This window comes from Haliotis asinina, chromosome 6 (genome assembly GCF_037392515.1).
Source record: "Haliotis asinina isolate JCU_RB_2024 chromosome 6, JCU_Hal_asi_v2, whole genome shotgun sequence".
Taxonomy (NCBI): Eukaryota; Metazoa; Mollusca; class Gastropoda; order Lepetellida; family Haliotidae; genus Haliotis; species Haliotis asinina.
The window spans coordinates 3,823,275-3,846,702 of NC_090285.1; the positions used below are offsets into that span (position 1 = coordinate 3,823,275).

At 40.5% G+C, this 23,428-nt stretch overlaps 1 protein-coding gene across 1 annotated transcript in view; it reads right to left on the bottom strand.

Annotated features, from left to right (window-relative positions):
* Positions 1–1,171: 1,171 nt before the first annotated feature.
* Positions 1,172–23,428, bottom strand: part of LOC137286332 (potassium voltage-gated channel subfamily KQT member 1-like) — a 116,932-nt gene continuing 94,675 nt past the window's right edge. Inside the window, exons 9-15 of the mRNA XM_067818122.1 lie at positions 17,460–17,555; positions 10,979–11,210; positions 8,205–8,316; positions 7,574–7,649; positions 7,059–7,153; positions 2,115–2,217; positions 1,172–1,627 (exon numbers count right to left, since the gene is read on the bottom strand). Coding sequence (XP_067674223.1) covers positions 1,526–1,627; positions 2,115–2,217; positions 7,059–7,153; positions 7,574–7,649; positions 8,205–8,316; positions 10,979–11,210; positions 17,460–17,555 — 816 coding nt within the window. The 3' untranslated portion in view covers positions 1,172–1,525. The remainder of the gene's footprint in view (positions 1,628–2,114; positions 2,218–7,058; positions 7,154–7,573; positions 7,650–8,204; positions 8,317–10,978; positions 11,211–17,459; positions 17,556–23,428) is intronic.

The following is a 23,428-nucleotide window of genomic DNA, read 5'->3' on the forward strand; positions in this document are numbered from 1 at the left end:
CAATGGCAATCACTTCTAAGTTGGAACATCAAAGATCAGGTGCAACATGTCTCAATGCAATAACATCTCTTTCACACTTAACAAATGATAAACATAGAGGACTTGGGTATAGTACTAACTCCAGTCAATGAATATTTCCGGCAAGAATATGTGTATGTGAATGTTGACAATGGTGCCAGTCCTTATATAACTGTGAACATTGTTCTGTGTTCTGTGTCAGTGTGAGGAACTATGGTCATGATACATGAAAGAGTGACCTCCCTTGCAATATATCTTCTGAGTATTATCACTGTGGGACCTCCACATCCAACTCCAAAGAAGGCATCCTTGATCCATGAAGAATCTGTCTGAAGTCTGTATAATGCTTATATTTCCCAAGCTGTACAGAAATATACAAACAGGAGGCATCCATAGTGGAAAAACTACAGAGCTACCATCAGAGGACCACTCTTGACTATCTCCTTGCCGAGTACTACAACATACCTGGCAACAGTCCATGCCTCCATGACATACTGATCATTCAGATCAGTACAGTGATAAACACCAGTTATAAATAGAAACACACACAAACACATGTGCGGATATGTTTCATATCAAACAGATGAATGGTGTTCAAGACTGGGTAACCACATTTCTCGACTGGGGTTAATATATACCAGTAGGAACAATGAAGAAGGGATTGACATGGTTTAACACCGTTTATATCTCTCCATGAAACAATTTGATCCACGTGCTGGAACTTCCAGCTGCAATCATTTACTTGCTAGAACCACCTCCATACAGCTCTGTAGCTGCATCAATGAAATGTCCTAGCTACGTACATCCGGGCACAATCTTCATCTGTGTTCACTGTACAAACAGCAACATCTGACAGGTGCACCAAAGTCTAAGTGTGAGGGTTATATGAATCATTTACAAGGATCTGGACATCCATTCAAATGCTTTCAGTACTGCTCCAACCAATTCAGGTAACAGCTACGTTTGTCTGTCTATACACAAACTGTTGGACTGTAAGTAGTACAATGTTCCTTCAGTGGGTACGAAGTCAAAATCTACACAGCAGTCACAGTGACTGGTTCAGTTGAGGCTGGACATCAAGACAGGCAGGTGACAATAGGTTCCAGTGCATCCACTTCATAGAACAGGACAGGTGGCCTTTGTTACATTTTCCATTCACTAGGAAACAGATCTCCACAGCAGCAAAAATTAATCTCCAATTTGCTTATGTGCCAGCTGCTGACCACATAATGGTCATCTGTACATCGCTACACACCTGTTTCATGCTTGCATGTCTGCTTCATATGTGCTTTACGCTTGCTACACACCTGCTTCCTGTGGGATACACCTCTGCTACATGTCTGCTTCATGTTTGCATGCATGCTTCATGTCTGCCACACGTCTCATTCATGTCTGCTACACATCTGCTTCATGTTTTCTACATCTGCTCTGTGTATACTACAAGTCTGCAACATTTGTAGGCTCCTTCAGGACATCCAAGGAATATCTTCCTGTATCAAAGGCAAGGTCAAACTTCATCTTCCTTTGAATCTTCATTAACTGTCCTGTTTTTAAGTAATGAATTGAGGAGGCATAATACTTGATCCATCTTTTGGTCCATGCGAGACATCTGAAACACGAATGATGGATTTAGAGTACGTAAAATTATGTACAACATTGAATGATACAGCCATTTCAATTTTTCTCTAAATAAATAAGACCCTCATGAAGCAGGCCTGACAACTGATGACATAGATCAGAGAGTGGAGAAACAGACTACACATTAGCTCATTAAACTTTCATTTGGGTGAATTCTCAACAATTCCTGCCAACAGTAACGACTGTGTTTTCCTGACACTACAGATGACTACTACTGAACTGCTCACTACTACTTTGATGCCCATATTTTTCCAAGTTCAGTATGCAGGGCCCCGTTTAACAAAGCTCTCGTAAGCCTAAGATCCCGTAACTTTTCTCCTAGCATTCGTACCTCCTATACTGTAACATAGGAAGTAGGAATGCTATGAGAAAAGTTACGAGACCTTAGGCTTACGAGAGCTTTGTTAAACGGGGCCCACGTCTTGCCATGATAAAGCTGCTGTTGAAGCGACAGTCACCTGGTTCTCCATCTTGACTATGCGGGCACTAATGGTCAGCCTCTCCTTGTCCCGGGAGTGGCTGGAGTAGAGGGTACCAGGCTTCCCCAGTGTCTGGTCTAGTCTGAAACAACATGATCATGGAGGTGTCAGCACAGCTTCTGTTGGTGTGGTGGGGTGGCTTAGCGGTTGCCAGGTTCTCCTGGAGTGTTGAATATCACTCACAACACCATAAAGTCATATTAACTCTTTGTTATCTGATTCATCTCTAAGTACGGCGTCATAATAGTCCCTTGATTTGTGCTTGAGGCAAAAGTTCTCCAAATATAATATCTAGTTATGTAATGTAATTTCAATAATAAATAATTTTGATGTAAATTGACTGCCTTAATCCAACCCATGCAACAAGTAAAGAACGTGTGATAACACTGACCAAAATAGGATATCTACCATTAAAAATAATTGATCACAAAAACAAATAAGGACATTTTTAACAGAGGTATTTATGAATGAACATATCTGCATATGTTGGTGGGTGATTGTCAATATGATAGTAACCAGTGAATGAATGGCAATCCTATTTGTCTCAATGACTTAATGTCCTACTTCCAGCATTGTCATTGTCCACACTAACAGGATAGTGCTTAGAGTTATCCCCCTTACCCTGTCAATCACACCAGTGCTAAAGAGTCTGTTATGTCTATCAACACAAGAGCCATGGCTGTCACCAGGATGACTACCTTGTGGCCAGACATGTTTATCCACACTCTTGATGGGATAACATCTGACAGCCAGCAGTAAATGGATTACAGTTTTAACAAAGTGATTTTCTACTTTCAGTGAATACTGACTTTGTCAACATGCCATAATCTATGTTTCCAGGACTTTCATGTTCTCTCAATGACATACAGTCTCCAGACAGTAAATGGATGAGAGGCATGGAAACTAGTTTAAGTCATGTTCACTGTTAAGATTTCTGCACTTACATAGTGTCAATGTGCATAATTACAAGTGTGTTGTTTGCTTGCATCTACGAGGGTTGGCTGAAAAGTTCTCAGCCTGAGTGGTTTTTTCCCAAACAGGTAGAGACAGGTGTTTGCCACCAATGAGGACAATCATTTAGTGAATCATAGACACAAGAACTACAAACGTACTAATAGTTTTATCTCAACTACAGCTCTTTTGGTAAACCTACCCTGTGAAATCATCAGAAATGGACAAAACTGAATACAGGGCAGTCATCTAGTACTTGCAAAAGAAAGGGATGTCCCCAACACAGATACATGCTGACATGGCTCCACTCTAGGGGATGATGCTCCTTCATTTTCCATAGTAAAGAAGTGGGCTGCAGAATTTAAGCGTGGCAGACAAAGCCTTGATGATGACCCACGCTCAGGAAGGCCTTCAACAGCAACCACTCCAGAAAACATCACGCGAGTGCTCGATATGTTGATGGATGATCGACGATTGACTACTCGACATATTGCTAATGTAGTGGGCATCTGTCATGAGAGCGTTGAGCATATTATCACCAACGAATTAGGAATGACTAAAGTTTCTGCAAGATGGGTGCCAAAGCTCTTGACAGCAGAACAGAAACGTGTCAGGTTCCAGACGTCCCTTGACAATTTGCGTCGTTTTGAAGCAGATCCCAATGATTTTGTGGCACGATTTGTAACCATGGTTGAGACCTGGATACATCACTTTCAACCAGAAACAAAACTACAGTCAAAACAGTGGAAGCATCCTGATTCACCAGCGCCGAAGAAAGCCAAGTCTGTTCCTTCAGCTGGAAAGGTGATGGCATCAGTCTTTTGGGATTCCAGGGGTATTCTGCTCATTGATTATCTTGAAAAAGGTCAAACTATCAATGGCAGATACTATGCTGATCTACTGAACCAGTTGTGAGAAGCAATCAAAGCCAAACAACGAGGGATGATCGCTAAAGGTGTCCTCTTCCACCAAGACAATGTGCCTTGTGGCTTTGAACTCATTGACCATCCTCCTTATTTACCTGATTTGGCTCCTTCTGACTTCCACCTGTTCCCCAAAATGAAAAAGGAACTCGCCAGTCGCCTTGTTGCAAGTAATGATGACATCATTTCCGCTGTGACTATTTTTTTAGGGTAGCTGAAGAAGATTTCTTCCAGACCGGGATTCGGGCCTTGCAGCATCGCTGGCAAAAGTGTGTGAACTTGGAAGGGGACTATGTAGAAAAATAAATTACAAACGTGGACTTTGTAACTTTTTTTCACAGTGAGGCTTAGAACTTTTCTGCCAACCCTCGTATATTTGTTTCTCATATTCCTGACTACAACTGGGTTTATCGTGATAGCCTATGGAGAAACCAAGCTGCCGTTTAACATGGACACCAAACTCAGACACAGTATAGTGAAGCTATCATGGAATAATAATTTACACATCATTTATTACCACTACAAGCATTATACATTCAGATTCAGATATTAGGAAAATATATATATAGAATATTTATGTCACCATGATCAGTTGTAGCTCAGAGAAAGACACCAGCTTAAAGCAAAAACTAATTTCACAGATCTACAATTCCACAAGGGTTAAAAATTACGTGTGCATTGTTTAAAGATGTTTGTATTCACAATGCCACTGTTAGACAAACCATTAATTAAAACAAAAGCTGAGTCTGTACAGTTTAATGAGCTTCTTTGAAGAAAACATATCGTTAGTTTTTAATTATGGTAATTAGGCCGTGGCCCAGTGAAGCGCATCTATTGTAATCCAAGCAATTATAATTGACACATCAAAACAGGCTTGTTTAGATCTAGCCCTAGCATACAGTAAATGTGCCAGTGGGATTAATGCCACTTAAGATAGGATTAATAGGATTAAGAGCACCCCCCTCTGCCTGGTTATTCCATTAGGCCACATCCCAATCTGTATATTCAGTATTTCATTGGCTATTATAGGGCACACCCATTTTTGCATCTTTTAACAAGCCATAATCCTTTTATTGTTTCAAGTTAAGATAAATAAGTCACCAATTCCAAGTATTGGGCAGAAGGGTTTAGACTTCCATCTCAGGCCAACTCTAGCCCTCAGCCCAGAGGGTTGTACCGAATCTCTGTGGCCACCCTTGTTATTCTATTTCTTGTTAATAAAATTGTAATTTGCTTCTTGTGACTTTGGACTCTTTGCTGCCCCAAGCAAACCAGCACGCCAGTTAGATAAGGGATTTCAGTGGTACCCTCACTTGGACCCGAGACCCTTATCATAATAACTACAAGCCAACCAGGTCTTGTACATCACATTAATGTTCAGTGAATTAGGAGAGGTCCATAATGACAAGCTGGATCAGGCAAAGAGGATCCACTGTACCCACACGCAATGGATCATTTCACCATAATTCACTGGATTGTCTTGTCTAGCTAGACTTAACTACTTCAAAATAGCTGTCATATAGATAGTGTGGTGGTTGGGTAGCCTAGAGGTTAAAACATTCCCTAAGACCTGGGTTTGATTCCCCACACTGGTACAGTGGGTGACCCATTTCTGGTGTCCCCTGTCATTATATTGCTAAAAGCAACATAAAACTAAACTCATTCACTCATGTAATTTGAATATTTTGTTAGACACTTCACTATCTACTTAATTTCTGAAGGTATAAATGTAAAACCTAAAACACATTGACTTAATCCCAACAGTCCAGAAACCTGAGGCCATTACTCGACAGGAATAATGTTTTCACTCTTCAAATGGCAACATAAATGCAACCAAAAGTGCTTGGAATGCAACCTAAATCCATGAAAACCCTTGCAATCTGCTCAGTCCTGAGTGCAATATAAAATACAACAACTGTCAAGAGGTTTGATAAAGGGCATGTGTTGTCAGACAGTGTAGTACTTATTTCCACTGTCTTTTGAGCTTTGTGACAGAGAGGCATGGTATAACAGGGGATGTATATCACTGGCCAGACTGCTGTTCCTGTACACACATCAATCACCATGTGTTCAGCCTGTCTCTGTCAACCATCTATGAGCTGTAATGACCTGGAGCTGTCTGCAAGTGTTACCATTATGCCTCTATATTTATCTGTTATTTCAATCCACTCAAGTTTCTGGGCCAATATCACACTGTTGAGGTGTTTACAGCAAGTTATTGGTTTAAGAGAGGAGAATGTAAGTGGCAAGTCAAATAATGATGCAAAATCCGATGTTGTTTATTTTTCATATGTATGATATGGAACATCTTAATCTTCATACTAAAAGTAAAACATTCTTTGACATGCTACATCGAGAAAGGTCACCATACATCCTTATTTTTGGCCACTGTCAGTATTGATGCTACTTTCATGTGTACACATATTTCATGAAAATATTGTGATATCAATATATCACTCAACTATCCACAAGATCAAATATATCTTGACACATTAATACAAATTTCCAAGGTTTGCAAAGAATGCTTTGACTTTAATCAACAAGTGTTTATACAAGTCTCCTTGGATTGAGAAGGAATGAGTTTTATTATTCAAAATCGTCTCCTTCAAAATCATCCTTCTACAGTAGTAAGCAATACCTTGAGTGTAAATAGTACTGTCAACCAGCTTACCCAGCTTCAGCACTTGACAGATGTCTCAGTAGTATCATGGTAACCAGTGACGACATAATGGCATGCAAAGAGCTGTGAGATGTTGCCTCATATCACTTAAGTGAGATCTGCTGGAGATGCAAGTTGTGGATGATAGAGAAGTTTCCCCACACACACCTTCATGGCTGTATTTGCTTGTAACCCCCTTTATAACGTGTATGAGAAATACATACACAAGCTTGACACGTATTAATGATCTTTGTCTGCCCTTGCAATGAGTGAATCTGTTCTTTTCCACATGCCCTATATCTTTAAATACACATTTCAACAAAGTGCATCTGACACATGGTCTATACATCAGCTGTTTCAAACTCATGGCCTTGACCTTGACCTACTGACCTCCTCTGTAACTCTTTGATTCTGACCATCATGTTGAGATGTCCCTGAGAATACTGCTCTATCACATCGCGTACGTCGTACGGCTTGCGAGCTTGCTACAAACAAACACCATACGTTTGATATTAGGGAAGAAAACATGGTATGAAAATTATACTCTTATGAACTGGTGAAGACAAAAATGAATTTTTAAGTACATTTGTTTTGGCATGATGCTTGACCTTGCTGCAAATGACAATATTTGTACACTTTTAGACTCTGAAGTTGGGGTGGTAGCCTGGTGGTTAAAGTGTTCACCTAACACTGTGAGCATGGAGCTACATTTGATTCCCCACATTCCAAATTAGGTACAATGTTCAAAGACCATTTCGCTATGACATTTCTGGAAAGTGGTGTAAAATCATGCTATGCTACTCACTCTTTAGATATGACCTCAACAGCCATTTCTTTATGACGTCATCAAAAGTAAAGTCATTGTTTTCACTCATGTCATATACTTAATAAAAGTAATTTCTTACCTGGAATTTTCTTCTTGAAACAAAATACTTTATTTTTCGTATCACTCGTATAGCTGTTTTATGAGCTAATGTCAATCTGAAAAGTAAACATCTTGAGTGATCACCTTCCTCATACAGGATGACGTAAGTTGACAATCATTGAAACCTTTTGAAGCCATAGCTACATGTTACTGTTCCCATCTTGGAACATCTCAAGACAGTTGTGCATAAGGGAGAGAAACTTGCACTATTACAGGGTTCCATTTCTGAAAATATTTGAGACTGGATCATTTATAGAAGTTACAGACAATACAGCCAAGTTACTGTAGTTCACGTGCTCATGTATTTGAAAGTCTAAAATGACAGAGACAGGCACAAAAAGTTGATGTCAAACTGACATTTAAGAACTGACATATTGGAGTTATACATGTAAAAACATAAAAACATCAACACAAAATATTTCTGGGTTATCAAATCAAATGTCACAGAATCAGCTGAAATGTATTTATTCAAATATATTCTGCATAGATAACAAAAATTATGAAAATCCATATTTGAACAACATATCTATTGTCCCTAGTTTGAAAGTTTGACACGAGATGCTGTTTACAGTTTACGGTCCCAACTAGACTATATGCTGTATACTACTTACTGTACAACTTTCTCTGTCTCCTCCCCATCATAGTCAGTGTCGTCCATATACTGTTCATTCCCTCCACAGATGCTGGGGCGATGACTGTCCTTCCGACCTCCACGGGGAGTACCTGAATGCAGAAACTGACAGTGATAACCACAGCCAGCAGGGCACTGGGTCATTCATCACACGATATCATTGTTTTCACTGCTGGCAAACTTGATTCCTGCCATTTTGTTCATGTGACTGAACATGGTTGTACAGAACTATGTGTCATCACCCCAATGAACTGTCCAGGAGGCATAGCTGTGACATTGTAGAGTCATAGAATGATAGGTGCACTACAGTATTCATACATCTTAGTATGTACCATATCAAGCATTTGTTTTATAAACAACTAGTGTCTAAAAACATCTGAAATAAATCAGAATATAAAACGATCATTTCATGGCCCAACAGCATATTGAAAGGAGCAAACGCTTAAGTGCTCGGGATAAGTTACCTGTGTGCCCATGGCGGTCACTGCTTTAAGTTTTGGTTATGCACGGATTAAATGGTCAACATATACAGTGGAAGTTGTCAAAAGTGGCATCTGTCCCATCCGGCAAATTGTCAACACCCATGGTGACCACTGGTTTAAGTCTTGGTTACACATGGATTAAATGTCCAACATGGCATCTGCACCATCTGGCAAGTTGTCATCACCCATGGCAACACTGGTTTAAGTCTTGGTTACACATGGATTAAATTGCCAACATGGCATCTGCACCATCCGGCAAGTTGTCAACACCCATGGCAACACTGGTTTAAGTCTTGGTTACACATGGATTAAATGTCCAACATGGCATCTGCACCATCTGGCAAGTTGTAAACATGTACCAGCATTTAATCTCAGTCCCATTCATGACTTCTCTGCTTATCATCAGCTCTACAATCAGGCACATTACCTCGGTTATTTATTCAGTCCCAATGTGTGCCAGTTTAGAAAGCTTCCACTGTAGTACACTCCTTTCAACTCATGACATTAGAAATATATTGAATTTTCCTTAAATACAAGTCATTTGAATTGTGAAATAATCATGGAATTAACTGTACATTACAACATGCCTTCCGTATAAATTGTACACCACTATATGCTTTCTAAACAAGTAGCACTTAAGCCATATGTTTCCAAATGAATTGTACAATCCAATAAAAACTGTCTTTCCTGTTAACAGCATCATTGGCGGATCTAGGGAGGCCGAACCCAATGAACATGACTTTTTACCTGACTTTGAAGATTTTTTTTTCTGTGTAGGCGGGGCCAAAGGGGTTTCTGAGGGTTTGAACCCCCTGAACACCCCTTTCAAAACTCTTGGATCCCCCCCCCCCTTGAACATGTGCCTTTAATTACAAACACATTAGCAATATCCTCTTGTATGTTCACTAAAACACCAAGAGATGCAAGACAGAACAGCATCTAGAGTTACAGTTTGACATATCACCATTTAAAACTGCTCTGGCTTTTCAAGAAGCATTCTAACAAAAAGTCATTAAGTCACATACATCAGCAGATTCAATTAGACCCTTGTAGAGCAATTAGACCTGATTTATGCAGCAAATGATCAAAAAACACTTAGACAAAACATCATCATCAATCAAGCCCAACAACAGGAAGCAGATCATTGCACCTGTAAGTCATCTGTGTCTACTGACATGGCACTTTGTACACTGTGCACATCAAGATGGAATGGAAAACCTCACTTGTTATGAGCTTTACAGCATAGAAAGGATTTATTCTGAGTGACAAGTGAATTTTTAATAACCCCTAAAAATATTTTGAAAGTCATTTGAACCCAATCATATCTCAACAAGAAATTTCTTCCTACAGATAATGTGGGCATTTATGTTGACCCTAACACACAGCCTAATCCATGCTTGGAACACCATATGATCACACTGCTGGATGGGTCACTGTCCACTCAATGTTCATTCTGATCCCCCGAAAGCTTAAGATGTGAGGTGCTAGAAGGTGAATTGTCACAATTCCATCTGATCTTAATGGGTACCCATTTTCTTTATGGGATTTAGTAAATGTTACAGCTTAGAGTGGCAGGATAATAAGTGAAACTTGTTTAATTTTATCAATATTACATCTTCTTAAAATTTACCAAATATTACATAAGTAGATGGACTATTTCTACATCAGGGTAGGCCAAAAAGTGACAAAAGACCTTCAGTTTACGGAAAATGTTTTGACAAGAATAATAACCTTCAGATCAAATCCTGCATTGTAACCATCAGGTAAAATCCTACGTTGTTACCTTCAGGTCAAATCCTGCGTTGTAACCTTCAGGTCAAATCCAGGTCAAATCCTGCCTTGTAACCTTCAGGTAAAGTCCTGCATTGTAACCTTCAGGTCAAATCCTGCATTGTAACCTTCACGTAAAATCCTACGTTGTTACCTTCAGGACAAATCCTGCATTGTAACCTTCAGGTAAAATCCTGCATTGTAACCTTCAGGTAAAATCCTGCGTTGTAACCTTCAGGTAAAATCCTGCGTTGTAACCTTCAGGTAAAATCCTGCATTGTAACCTTCAGGTAAAATCTTACATTCACATGTACACTTTGTTTGGTCAGGCAATTTATCATATCAGTGGCTATAAACAAAAAACCCAAAGATGTTTCATTGGCAAAATATCAAAACTGAATAAAAGGTTTAGAGACCCAATTGTGATCAACTTAATGGAAAAAGTATGTCCTCACACTCTACTGAAAATTGCAGATTATTAGTGACTCATGAAAAAGCAAACCTAGTTTTTCATCAGCATAAGATATTGACGACACACTTTCTCGATGTAGATGATTGGAAGCTGTGGGGGCGCTGATATCAAGCCGTGATGCCCGACGTTTGCGTAATGTCAGACTTGCACGCCGTGCGACGCGGGCAAATACTGTTTCTTCATTGGTTGGATCATGGACATGGATTTTCCATGTGGCTTCTGATTTGGAGTTGGGATCAGAGGCATGACATCGCCACAGACACTGAAGGTAAAAGAAGACAGTGATAATGACAACTACATCAACTATAGCAACAATAGCAGATGTAACTTTTTACTGGAGCATCCTATAGGACTGAAGTGAGTGAGTGATTAGATGGTTGAGTGAGTGTGTTTGATTGAGTAGTTGAATAGCTGAGTAAGTGGTTGACAGAGAGAGTGGTTTGGAGAGTGAAAGGTTGAGTGAGCAAGTGCATGACTGGCTGAGTGAGTGGTGGAGTGAGAGAGTGAGTGGTTGAGTGAGAGAGTGAGTGGTTGAGAGAGGGTGGTTGAGTGAGGTGAGTGGTTGAGTGAGAGGGTGAGTGGTTGAGTGAGAGAGTGAGTGGTTGAGTGAGAGAGTGAGTGGTTGAGAGAGGGTGGTTGAGTGAGGTGAGTGGTTGAGTGAGAGGGTGAGTGGTTGAGTGAGAGGGTGAGTGGTTGAGTGAGAGAGTGAGTGGTTGAGTGAGCAAGTGCATGACTGGCTGAGTGAGTGGTTGAGTGAGAGAGTGGTTGAGTGAGAGGGTGAGTGGTTGAGTGAGGGTGGTTGAGTGAGGGTGGTTGAGTGAGAGGGTGAGTGGTTGAGTGAGAGGGTGAGTGGTTGAGTGAGAGGGTGAGTGAGTGGTTGAGTGAGAGGGTGAGTGAGTGGTTGAGTGGGTGATTGAGTGGTCTAGTGAGTGGTTGAGTGAGTGGCTGAGTGAGTGGTTGAGTGAGAGAGTGGTTGAGTGAGAGGGTGAGTGAGAGGTTGAGTGGTTGAGTGAGAGGGTGAGTGGTTGAGTGAGAGGGTGAGTGAGTGGTTGAGTGAGAGGGTGAGTGAGTGGTTGAGTGGGTGATTGAGTGGTTGAGTGAGTGGCTGACTGAGTGGTTGAGTGAGAGGGTGGTTGAGTGAGGGTGGTTGAGTGAGAGGGTGAGTGGTTGAGTGAGAGGGTGAGTGAGAGGTTGAGTGGTTGAGTGAGAGGGTGAGTGAGAGGTTGAGTGGTTGAGTGAGAGGTTGAGTTAGTGGTTGTGTGAGCAGTTGGGTGAGTGGTTGAGTGAGTGAGTGAGTGAGGGTGTCCTAACCACTAGGCCACCCCGCCACCTATGTGAGAACAAGTGGCGGGAGAACTATATACTCACTTGGCATGACTGACATAAGTTTGTCATAAAACCATATTTATCATGATGAGTTCTCTTGGTAGCACTGGGATGCAGACAAGGATCATCCCTTCATACTTTGAGCATTACAGCCCTCACTGGTTCTACATACATTCTGTGGGCAGTGAGGTGGCCCAGAGGTCACAGTGTTTGCTAGTCAAGCCAAAGACCTGGGTACAACGTATCACAGGGGTACAGTGTTTGAAGCACCTGTCTGTAGTCCATTTCAGTAATAAAAACTATATAACACAACACCCATTCCACCAGTCACTATAAGAAACAAAGAGTCTTCAGAAAATGATACATCCCCCTCTCTCCAAAATATTTGAAAAATAAAATCATTTAACAGTTACTTGATGTTTTTTAAGACTATGTTCAAATTATTTCCATCGAAACCCAGAAAAAAAAAAGTGCCAAAAATCTGCAGATTTCAAAAGGCACCACTTTGAGATCTGCTGGGGTCTGTCTGCCATAGCTGCCAAGCTTTGCTGAAAGATATTCAGAGGTTTTCGAGTTGTGCTCCGGAAAAGGAACCTACCCCTCCCTTTGTGACTAAGTTCAAATCATTCAAATCATTTCCATGGAAACCAAGAAAAATAAAAATGCCCCAAATCTGTAAATAGGTATAACAAAAGGCACAGCCTTAGCTTCAGTTTGTTATCTCTGCCAACTTTGGTCTAAAAGTACTGAACAGTTTTTGAGTTATGCTGCAGAAACAAAATGATTATGGAAAGATGAACGATGCCATGAAGATAAAAAGAATACCTTCTGATATCAGGTATGGGTAGAAAATCAGCATATATCTGTCTCACAATAATCTTAACACACTGACTGCCACTCACAAGTATACCTGAAGTATCAGATCTGGTTGAACTTGCCTTTGCAATGTTTTTATTGCTACTTCAGTGTTATTTTGAAACAAGTTTCAGGTGTTGGCAAAATAGGCACAAGAAACAAACATCTCCTGGAGTTCTCTGTTACTGCCCGGAGAGACAATTGCTTTGGTATTTTTTGCCAGGCTGTGAAATTTGTTTTAAACTACCACTGATATATATCCACAAGATAACTTGAAGTGACAAATTCAAGCAGACATTGATACTATGAGTGCACTTGTGTACTTGTGGTGGCAGTCAACATGTTAATCTCTTACCTGGAATATTGATAAAAACAGCCCTAAACTTAGGTTTACAAAAGTTGAACAATGCACCATAACAAAAGCTTCATGGGAAATGCTGATCAGGTGGTCTAGATTACAAAGCTGCAGGAGGTGTCCACACAGAGACCTGATGGAAGGTCCTTGTCATCTAAATCCTAGAGGTGATTACAGGCTAAGAAGGATATGTGTACTCTTGTGACTATGTTCATGTCAGCTCCATGTAGCTGTGCAGAAAGACTGTATACAACCTCATCTTGCCTCAACATTCAGAGTGTTTTCAGTATCATCCACTAGCATCAGCTACAGACGTCCTGATGCTCAGGTCGTCTTTTACTGATACCCAGTACTGGAGATCTGCAGGAACACCCTGTGTGGGATGTCTTACCTTTATAAAAGTTGCTGCTACAGGAACTAGCTCCTAACAATCAATGTAAGATGTCTCACCTTTATGAGTTGCAATGACAGGAACTAGTGCCTATCAAACAAAGTGGGAAGTTTCACCTGTATGAGTTTTGCAGCTATAAGAACTAGCTCCTAACAATCAATGCAAGATGTCTCACCTTTATGAGTTGCAATGACAGGAACTAGTGCCTATCAAACAATGTGGGAAGTTTCACCTGTATGAGTTTTGCGGCTATAAGAACTAGCTCCTAACAACCAATGCAAGATGTCTCACCTTTATGAGTTGCAATGACAGGAACTTGTGCCTGTCAAACAATGTGGGAAGTTTCACCTGTATGAGTTTTGCGGCTATAAGAACTAGCTCCTAACAACCAATGTAAGATGTCTCACCTTTATGAGTTGCAATGACAGGAACTTGTGCCTGTCAAACAATGTGGGAAGTTTCACCTGTATGAGTTTTGTGGCTATAAGAACTAGCTCCTAACAATCAATGTAAGATCTCTCACCATTTTAAGTGTTGCGTCTACAGAAACTAACTCAAAACAACCAATGTGGGAAGTCTCACCTGTATCAGTTTTGTTGCTTTAAAGATCTAATATACTCTTGAGAGTACAAATGCAAAAATCATTTACTGACATTGTTATAAACGAAACCCTGTCAATGAAACTACTTAATTCGACATTTAATTACCTTAAACACACCTTTTTGACAATAGTGGACAATTCTCTCCTGTGAATGAAATTTCGACCAATCAGAGGGTGTGCCTCCGTGACGTAATGTGACGTATACCTATGTGGTTACTGTAGTATTCCTGGACATTTCCGAGGGTAGATCATCTTGTTTCTAGATTTGTCTAAACCTGCAATCATGGCAATTACTTTGAAAAATGAAAAAACGTTTTCAGAATCTACTGTCATTAATCTTGTCATCTGCTTTGCTTCTTTTCCGAGATACAACTTTGTTTTCATAGATGATTCTCTCGAAATCATCAGCATCTACTATCTTGGAAGCGAGGTAGGTGTCGAACCACCAATGCTGGCTTCATACTTACAAACAACATAACCGGTACGGAATGAGGAAATGTGGACATGGTGATGCCAAAACTATACACCTGGGAGCAATTGATGGCAACACAATGATTAGGCATGTCTTTGTTTACATCAAGAAATCAGCTAATTGATAAGCTTGTTACACATTTTATATACAAATAACTGTAAATCTTTCCTCACATAACATCACTGCTGTTCGCTGCAGTGCTCTGGTGACAGAGTTACATAATCTGTCTGTGGTTTCGTTGGCGGATGAGATAAATGCAGTAGACTTTTTGGCAACGTTCAATATTAATTAACCACGCATTTTTCAAGAATTAAGTTGGTCTTTCGCTTAAGACAAAGCATAAGTCTTTCACAAGTAAGGGCTGAAAGAATACAAAACATGTGAGTTTATTTGTTCTTTAAGAACTAACTCCAAATGACTATTGTGAGATATTTCTCCTTTATGAGTTTTGCTGCTATAAAGAACAAGCGCCTAACAACCAATGAGGGAAGTCTCACCTGTACGAGTCTTGCTCTTATACAAACTTGTGTCTAATGACCCAAGTGGGAAGTCTAACCTGTATGAGTGATGCTGCTTCAGGAACTAACTCGTAATAATCAATGTGTGATGTCTAACCAGTATGTGATGTTCTTTTTGCTGCTTAAAAGAACTAGTGCCTAACAACCAATGTGGGAAGTTTCACATGTACGAGTGTTGCTCTTATACATACTAGTGTCTAACAACCCAAGTGGGAAGTCTCACCTGTACGAGTGTTGCTCTTATACGACCTAGTATCTAATAACACATGTGGGAAGTCTCACCTGTACGAGTGTTGCTCTTATACGAACTAGTGTCTAATAACACATGTGGGAAGTCTCACCTGTACGAGTGCTGCTCTTATACAAACTAGTATCTAATAACACATGTGGGAAGTCTCACCTGTACGAGTGTTGCTCTTATACAAACTAGTATCTAATAACACATGTGGGAAGTCTCACCTGTACGAGTGTTGCTCTTATACAAACTAGTATCTAATAACACATGTGGGAAGTCTCACCTGTACGAGTGTTGCTCTTATACAAACTAGTATCTAATGACACATGTGGGAAGTCTCACCTGTACGAGTGTTGCTCTTATACAAACTAGTATCTAATGACACATGTGGGAAGTCTCACCTGTACGAGTGTTGCTCTTATACGAACTAGTGTCTAATAACACATGTGGGAAGTCTCACCTGTACGAGTGCTGCTCTTATACAAACTAGTATCTAATAACACATGTGGGAAGTCTCACCTGTACGAGTGTTGCTCTTATACAAACTAGTATCTAATAACACATGTGGGAAGTCTCACCTGTACGAGTGTTGCTCTTATACAAACTAGTATCTAATGACACATGTGGGAAGTCTCACCTGTACGAGTGTTGCTCTTATACAAACTAGTATCTAATGACACATGTGGGAAGTCTCACCTGTACGAGTGTTGCTCTTATACAAACTAGTATCTAATAACACATGTGGGAAGTCTCACCTGTACGAGTGTTGCTCTTCTACGAACTAGTGTCTAATAACACATGTGGGAAGTCTCACCTGTACGAGTGTTGCTCTTCTACGAACTAGTGTCTAATAACACATGTGGGAAGTCTCACCTGTACGAGTGTTGCTCTTATATGAACTAGTGTCTAATGACACATGTGGGAAGTCTCACCTGTACGAGTGTTGCTCTTATACAAACTAGTATCTAATGACACATGTGGGAAGTCTCACCTGTACGAGTGTTGCTCTTATACAAACTAGTATCTAATAACACATGTGGGAAGTCTCACCTGTACGAGTGTTGCTCTTCTACGAACTAGTGTCTAATAACACATGTGGGAAGTCTCACCTGTACGAGTGTTGCTCTTATACGAACTAGTGTCTAATAACACATGTGGGAAGTCTCACCTGTACGAGTGTTGCTCTTATACGAACTAGTGTCTAATAACACATGTGGGAAGTCTCACCTGTACGAGTGTTGCTCTTATACGAACTAGTGTCTAATAACACATGTGGGAAGTCTCACCTGTACGAGTGTTGCTCTTATACAAACTAGTGTCTAATAACACATGTGGGAAGTCTCACCTGTACGAGTGTTGCTCTTATACAAACTAGTATCTAATAACACATGTGGGAAGTCTCACCTGTACGAGTGTTGCTCTTATACAAACTAGTATCTAATAACACATGTGGGAAGTCTCACCTGTACGAGTGTTGCTCTTATACGAACTAGTGTCTAATAACACATGTGGGAAGTCTCACCTGTACGAGTGTTGCTCTTATACAAACTAGTATCTAATGACACATGTGGGAAGTCTCACTTGTACGAGTGTTGCTCTTATACGAACTAGTGTCTAACAACCCAAGTGGGAAGTCTCATCTGTACGAGTGTTGCTCTTATACAAACTAGTGTCTAATAACACATGTGGGAAGTCTCACCTGTACGAGTGTTGTTCTTATACAAAATAGTGTCTAACAACCCAAGTGGGAAGTCTCACCTGTATGAGTGTTGCTGCTGCAGGTATCTGTCGGTTGAAATGCTTCTGGCGCTGCTTTTGTTGGACTTTGAGAGCAAAACCAGAACCAAGAATACCCTGCAACACAAGGATTTCGTACAAGAACAAATGGCAACATAGCTGGACAATGCTGAAATACAGGACGTCATATATATTGTTTGAACACCTCTGACTCCTACACACCTAAATATGTCACAGGAACAAAACATCAAAATATGCTCAGAAAAGTAACTGGAACATATACTGGCATTCCTAACTTAAAACCTTAAAATGACCTTGAAACTTTCATGGTGGCCTGTTTGCAGGTATTGGTGTTTGCTGCTCATCTGTAAAATATCATTTACTGACTTAAGATGACTGGTTATACTCTTCTAGCTACCTGGAAAACCATGTAAGACCTTGAGAATGACCTTGAACAGTGTGTTTGTGGGTAATGCAGTTTTATCTAACTGTACTATAACGACAACAGTGGTGAGTGAGGGCACTTGTGAGGGAATGGCCCTCCTGGAGTGTTTAGCATCACTGGTGTGTTTGACCCAATGCCTTGTGTGAAAATGACACCATTATTGACATATGATACTTTTAATGATATATTTAATGAACTTAATGAACAATGTGAAACAATACAATGTCAACACAAACTGTAAACATTCATATAAGGTGCTACATGTGTACTATTGTCCTGAGTTGGTAGTGTTCACAAAGAATATGTACAGTACTCTGCACACCTTGTATGTGTTTTAGTTTTGTGTGAGATGAGAGAGTGGTGTGTCATGGTGTGACATGGTGTGATATGGTGTGTGGAATGACATGGTGTGGCGTGACATAGTGTGGTGTAGTGTAGTGTGGTGCAGTGCGGTGCGGTGTGGTGGAGTGTGAGAAACTAGGTGTGAAGAGTCTAGGCACATATCTAAAGCTTCAAGGACAATGACACACAAACATGTTGAGAAAACAGATCATCTGCCTTGAGTGAGAAATTCTGTCAGCCCATGTCTTCATTAAGGACTCACAGCGTTTGTACTGATAGGACAACTAATCACTACTGCCTGGTTACAAGGAGGTAATGTTACAGCTACATAGGCATCAAAATTGTCAGCTTGTAAAACACAACGATACTGTGAAGTCAGCATATTTACAAATGATATAAGGCCAAACATTTGTGACATAAAGAAAATATATGATGACATTCTTTGGTCATTCTCAGAATTAAGACATGTCACATAATGTTGTTTCAAGTCACTGATTAATATGATCAAACATCCAAGGACATCCTACAACAGGTCACATCAGATTAACCTTCATAAACTTTGGCAGACTGATGAAATACAAAATGATGCTAAGTTCCCGTCTGAAAGCTGAAAGCTCAAGCTCTACTGCACTAGCTTCAACTTCATGACTTTCCGTCCAGACTATGTTTTGGAAAATATTTAAAATCATCTTGATTACATATTACCAAAACTTCAGATAAAATCTTTCTGTAATGTCTTATAGCTGCTCGAGGTTGTATGGCATGGAAAGCTAAATCTGATTTGAATGAGACTGCCAGTCAGTATTGAGAACTGCATGTAAATACGAATTGTTATTAGACTATTGTGTCTGTCGATATGGGCAATATCCCCAACCCCACATCACACACATTTAATCTACCAGCACATGATTATTCCTGCAATGTTACAGATGACACATTGATGAAGGCAATATTCATGAATTCCTTAAAGGTTGAGGACATGTTCAGAGAGCCCAATCAATATCTGTCAATAAAAGGAAACATATTTTTCTGCTAATACAAGATACCTATTGCATATCAGATTTCACTTTGATACAAAATAATGGCTGAGTATCAAGATAAATTGATAAATAAGATATGGCTGCCATGGTGACAATGTCCTGAATTGGATCAACTTTCTGGGCGTTATCACAAGATGTTTCAGGGCTGTTTCAGTCTCTGTTTCCTATCTCACCTCTCCCCCAAGCATAAACCAAAGCCAGTAATTTATCTTCAGAGAAGTCATATTTTATTCTTCAGAGTGGTTTCTGTCTAATTATCCAAATTCCCTCCATCTATATTTCTCATGCAAACAATTTTCACCTTAATCACTATTACATCTGAGAATGATTATTTTTCCTTATTCCACAGCCATACTACATGTTCAGTCACAGTGACAGCCATTCATCTTACAGAGCACACCAGAGGACACATTGGGCAAGTACTCAGGGAATTACCGCTATTTGAAAATGTTAAAAAGGATGTAACTTGTCCATTATGAATGTCCTTTCAGGATATAAAAGTCATCCTGCATAACTATGCATCCCCGTTAGTACAGAAGACTTATGTTGTCCAACATAAAGATGCCTCTGACTATACATGTATATTACATCCAATAATCTTCGTTTGTATTATTTGTTGTTGACTCAGCAATATTCCAGCTGTATGGCGCCACATTAACAGAGAGGGCTGACAGATCAGTGGTTGGTTTTCTATAGTTTCTATATTCATCAAGTCAACTTTATCAAATCTTCTTGCTATCAAGAATCATGTACACTATGACACATAGGCATTACTTAACTCTAACAACAGGTTCCATTAAGATTCAATTGAGTTTGCATCACCTTTAACAATATTCCACCAGTATCAGACTTTAGGAACCAAAAATGGGCATGACATATTGTACAAATATCTGTCTGGAACCAAGCCATCTTCATGATAAGGGGCAGTGAGGTTGCCTAGTGGTAAAAGCATTCGCCCATCACACTGAGTGAGTTAGTGAGTTTGCTTACGCCACACTCATCAATATTCCAGCTATATGGTGGCAGTCTGTAAATAATCGAGTCTGGACCAGACAATCCTGTGATCAACAGCATGAGCATCAATCTGCGCAATTTAGAACCGATGACATGTTAACGAAGTCAGAGAGCCTGACCATCCGATCCTGTTAGTCCCCTACCATGACTAGTACAGTCGTCACGCTGAAGACCTAGATTCGATTCCCTACATGGGTAGAATGTGTGACATCGTAGTGATATTGCTAGAATATTGTTAAAACTAGTGTAAATTCTTACTTACCACTCACTAAATCACTAAATCCTCACCACTCACTCAGTCACTCACCCACCCACCCACCAATTCACCACTCACTTACCCACCCAAACACCAAACACTCACCAGTTACTCACTCACCCTCCTACTCACCACTCATTCACCTACCCACTCACTTACTCACCAATCACTCACTCACCCACTCACCCTCCCATCCACTCACTCATCACTCACTCAATCACTCACCCACTGATTTGCCCATCCACTCACCACTGACTCATTCACCCACCTACCCACTCACCCACCCACTAACCTCTCACTCATTCACCCACCCACTAACCTCTCACTCACCCATCCACCTACTCACCACTCACCCACTCAAACACCAAACACTCACTCACTTACCCATCGAACCACCTACCCACTAACCTCTCACTCAACCACCCACCCACTCACCACTCACTCACCACTCATTTACCCACATACTCATTCTTCATAACACCTCCCAACAGGCTTCCTAACTCACAATGTTAACAACTACTTCTGATTAAAACCAAAGGTATTCAAATACACAAAACAATTTTGGAAAAAATGTAAATGAGAAAATGTTGCAAATACAAATTATATCTTGGTGATGCCCACAGTGCTGATTGTGAAAGGCATCCCTCATGCTAGAGGGAAAGGGAGGCTGAATGATGCATCAGACCATTACTGCAGCTAAACTGCATGTATAATGGAGGACCACCTTCACTGTCAAATTGTCCTGTTCCACACACATGGTGTTTAATGGAGTGATTGCAAATTCTAAACATATTTAGATTCAATCTGTTTTACTACCGTGTTTCTGTTGTGAACTTGTTTACATAAATCACAGATCCATCATCAAAAACAGGGGTAAACTACAGGAAATGGAACTGCCGAAATGTGTAATTCACTTTCCCTAACGTACGATTCATCTTGGTGTAGTCGTGAAGCCTGCCACATCAATAGCTCCTCTGTCTTCTCCATTTATCAATAATCACATGACAGAATCAGTCAGCTGATCTACTCAGGGGAAGATCATCTCCAGCTAATATGTGCCAGAGAGGGTTTCAAGATGGAGTCAGATTCAACTGGATCTGATCAGACAGGAAATAAGGGATTCTCCAAAGAGCTTGTTCCAATTACACAAGTAATGATGATACATTCGAATTAAGTACGACAGGTGTATATTCGCATGTGAAAGATATTCGAACTGGAGGGACTCTGACAGCAGGCTTCACTGACAGAATCACAGGGAATGTCATACAAGATGACAGAAATACTGTAGTTCACCTGGACAGAACCACAAGGGATGTCATAAAAGATGACAGAAATACTGTAGTTCACCTTGACAGAATCACAGGGGATGTCATACAAGATGACAGAAATACTGTAGTTCACCTGGACAGAACCACAAGGGATGTCATAAAAGATGACAGAAATACTGTAGTTCACCTTGACAGAATCACAGGGGATGTCATACAAGATGACAGAAATACTGTAGTTCACCTGGACAGAATCACAAGGGATGTCATACAAGATGACAGAAATACTGTAGTTCACCTGGACAGAATCACAAGGGATGTCATACAAGATGACAGAAATACTGTAGTTCACCTGGACAGAATCACAAGGGATGTCATAAAAGATGACAGAAATACTGTAGTTCACCTGGACAGAATCACAAGGGATGTCATACAAGATGACAGAAATACTGTAGTTCACCTGGACAGAATCACAAGGGATGTCATACAAGATGACAGAAATACTGTAGTTCACCTGGACAGAATCACAAGGGATGTCATACAAGATGACAGAAATAATGTAGTTCACCTGCACTCTGATGGTATAGATTCATGGTTTGTCTGGTCCAAATGCCACTGCACTCTGATGGTATAGATTCATGGTTTGTCTGGTCCGAATGCCACTGCACTCTGATGGTATAGATTCATGGTTTGTCTGATCCGAATGCCACTGCACTCTGATGGTATAGATTCATGGTTTGTCTGATCCGAATGCCACTGCACTCTGATGGTAAATATTCATGGTTTGTCTGGTCCAAATGCCACTGCACTCTGATGGTAAATATTCATGGTTTGTCTGATCCGAATGCCACTGCACTCTGATGGTATGTCCGAATGCCACTGCACTCTGATGGTAAAGATTCATGGTTTGTCTGGTCCGAATGCCACTGCACTCTGATGGTAAATATTAATGGTTTGTCTGATCCGAATGCCACTGCACTCTGATGGTATGTCCGAATGCCACTGCACTCTGATGGTATAGATTCATGGTTTGTTTGGTCCGAATTCCACTGCACTCTGATGGTAAATATTCATGGTTTGTCTGGTCCAAATGCCACTGCACTCTGATGGTATAGATTTATGGTTTGTCTGGTCCAAATGCCACTGCACTCTGATGGTATAGATTCATGGTTTGTTTGGTCCGAATGCCACTGCACTCTGATGGTAAATATTCATGGTTTGTCTGATCCCAATGCCACTGCACTCTGATGGTAAATATTCATGGTTTGTCTGGTCCAAATGCCACTGCACTCTGATGGTATAGATTCATGGTTTGTTTGGTCCGAATTCCATTGCACTCTGATGGTATAAATTCATGGTTTGTCTGATCTGAATTCCACTGCACTCTGATGGTATAGATTCATGGTTTGTCTGGTCCAAATGCCACTGCACCCTGATGGTAAAGATTCATGGTTTGTCTGGTCCAAATGCCACTGCACTCTGATGGTATGTCCAAATGCCACTGCACTTTGATGGTATAGATTCATGGTTTGTCTGGTCCAAATGCCACTGCACCCTCATGGTAAAGATTCATGGTTTGTCTGGTCCAAATGCCACTGCACTCTGATGGTATAGATTCATGGTTTGTT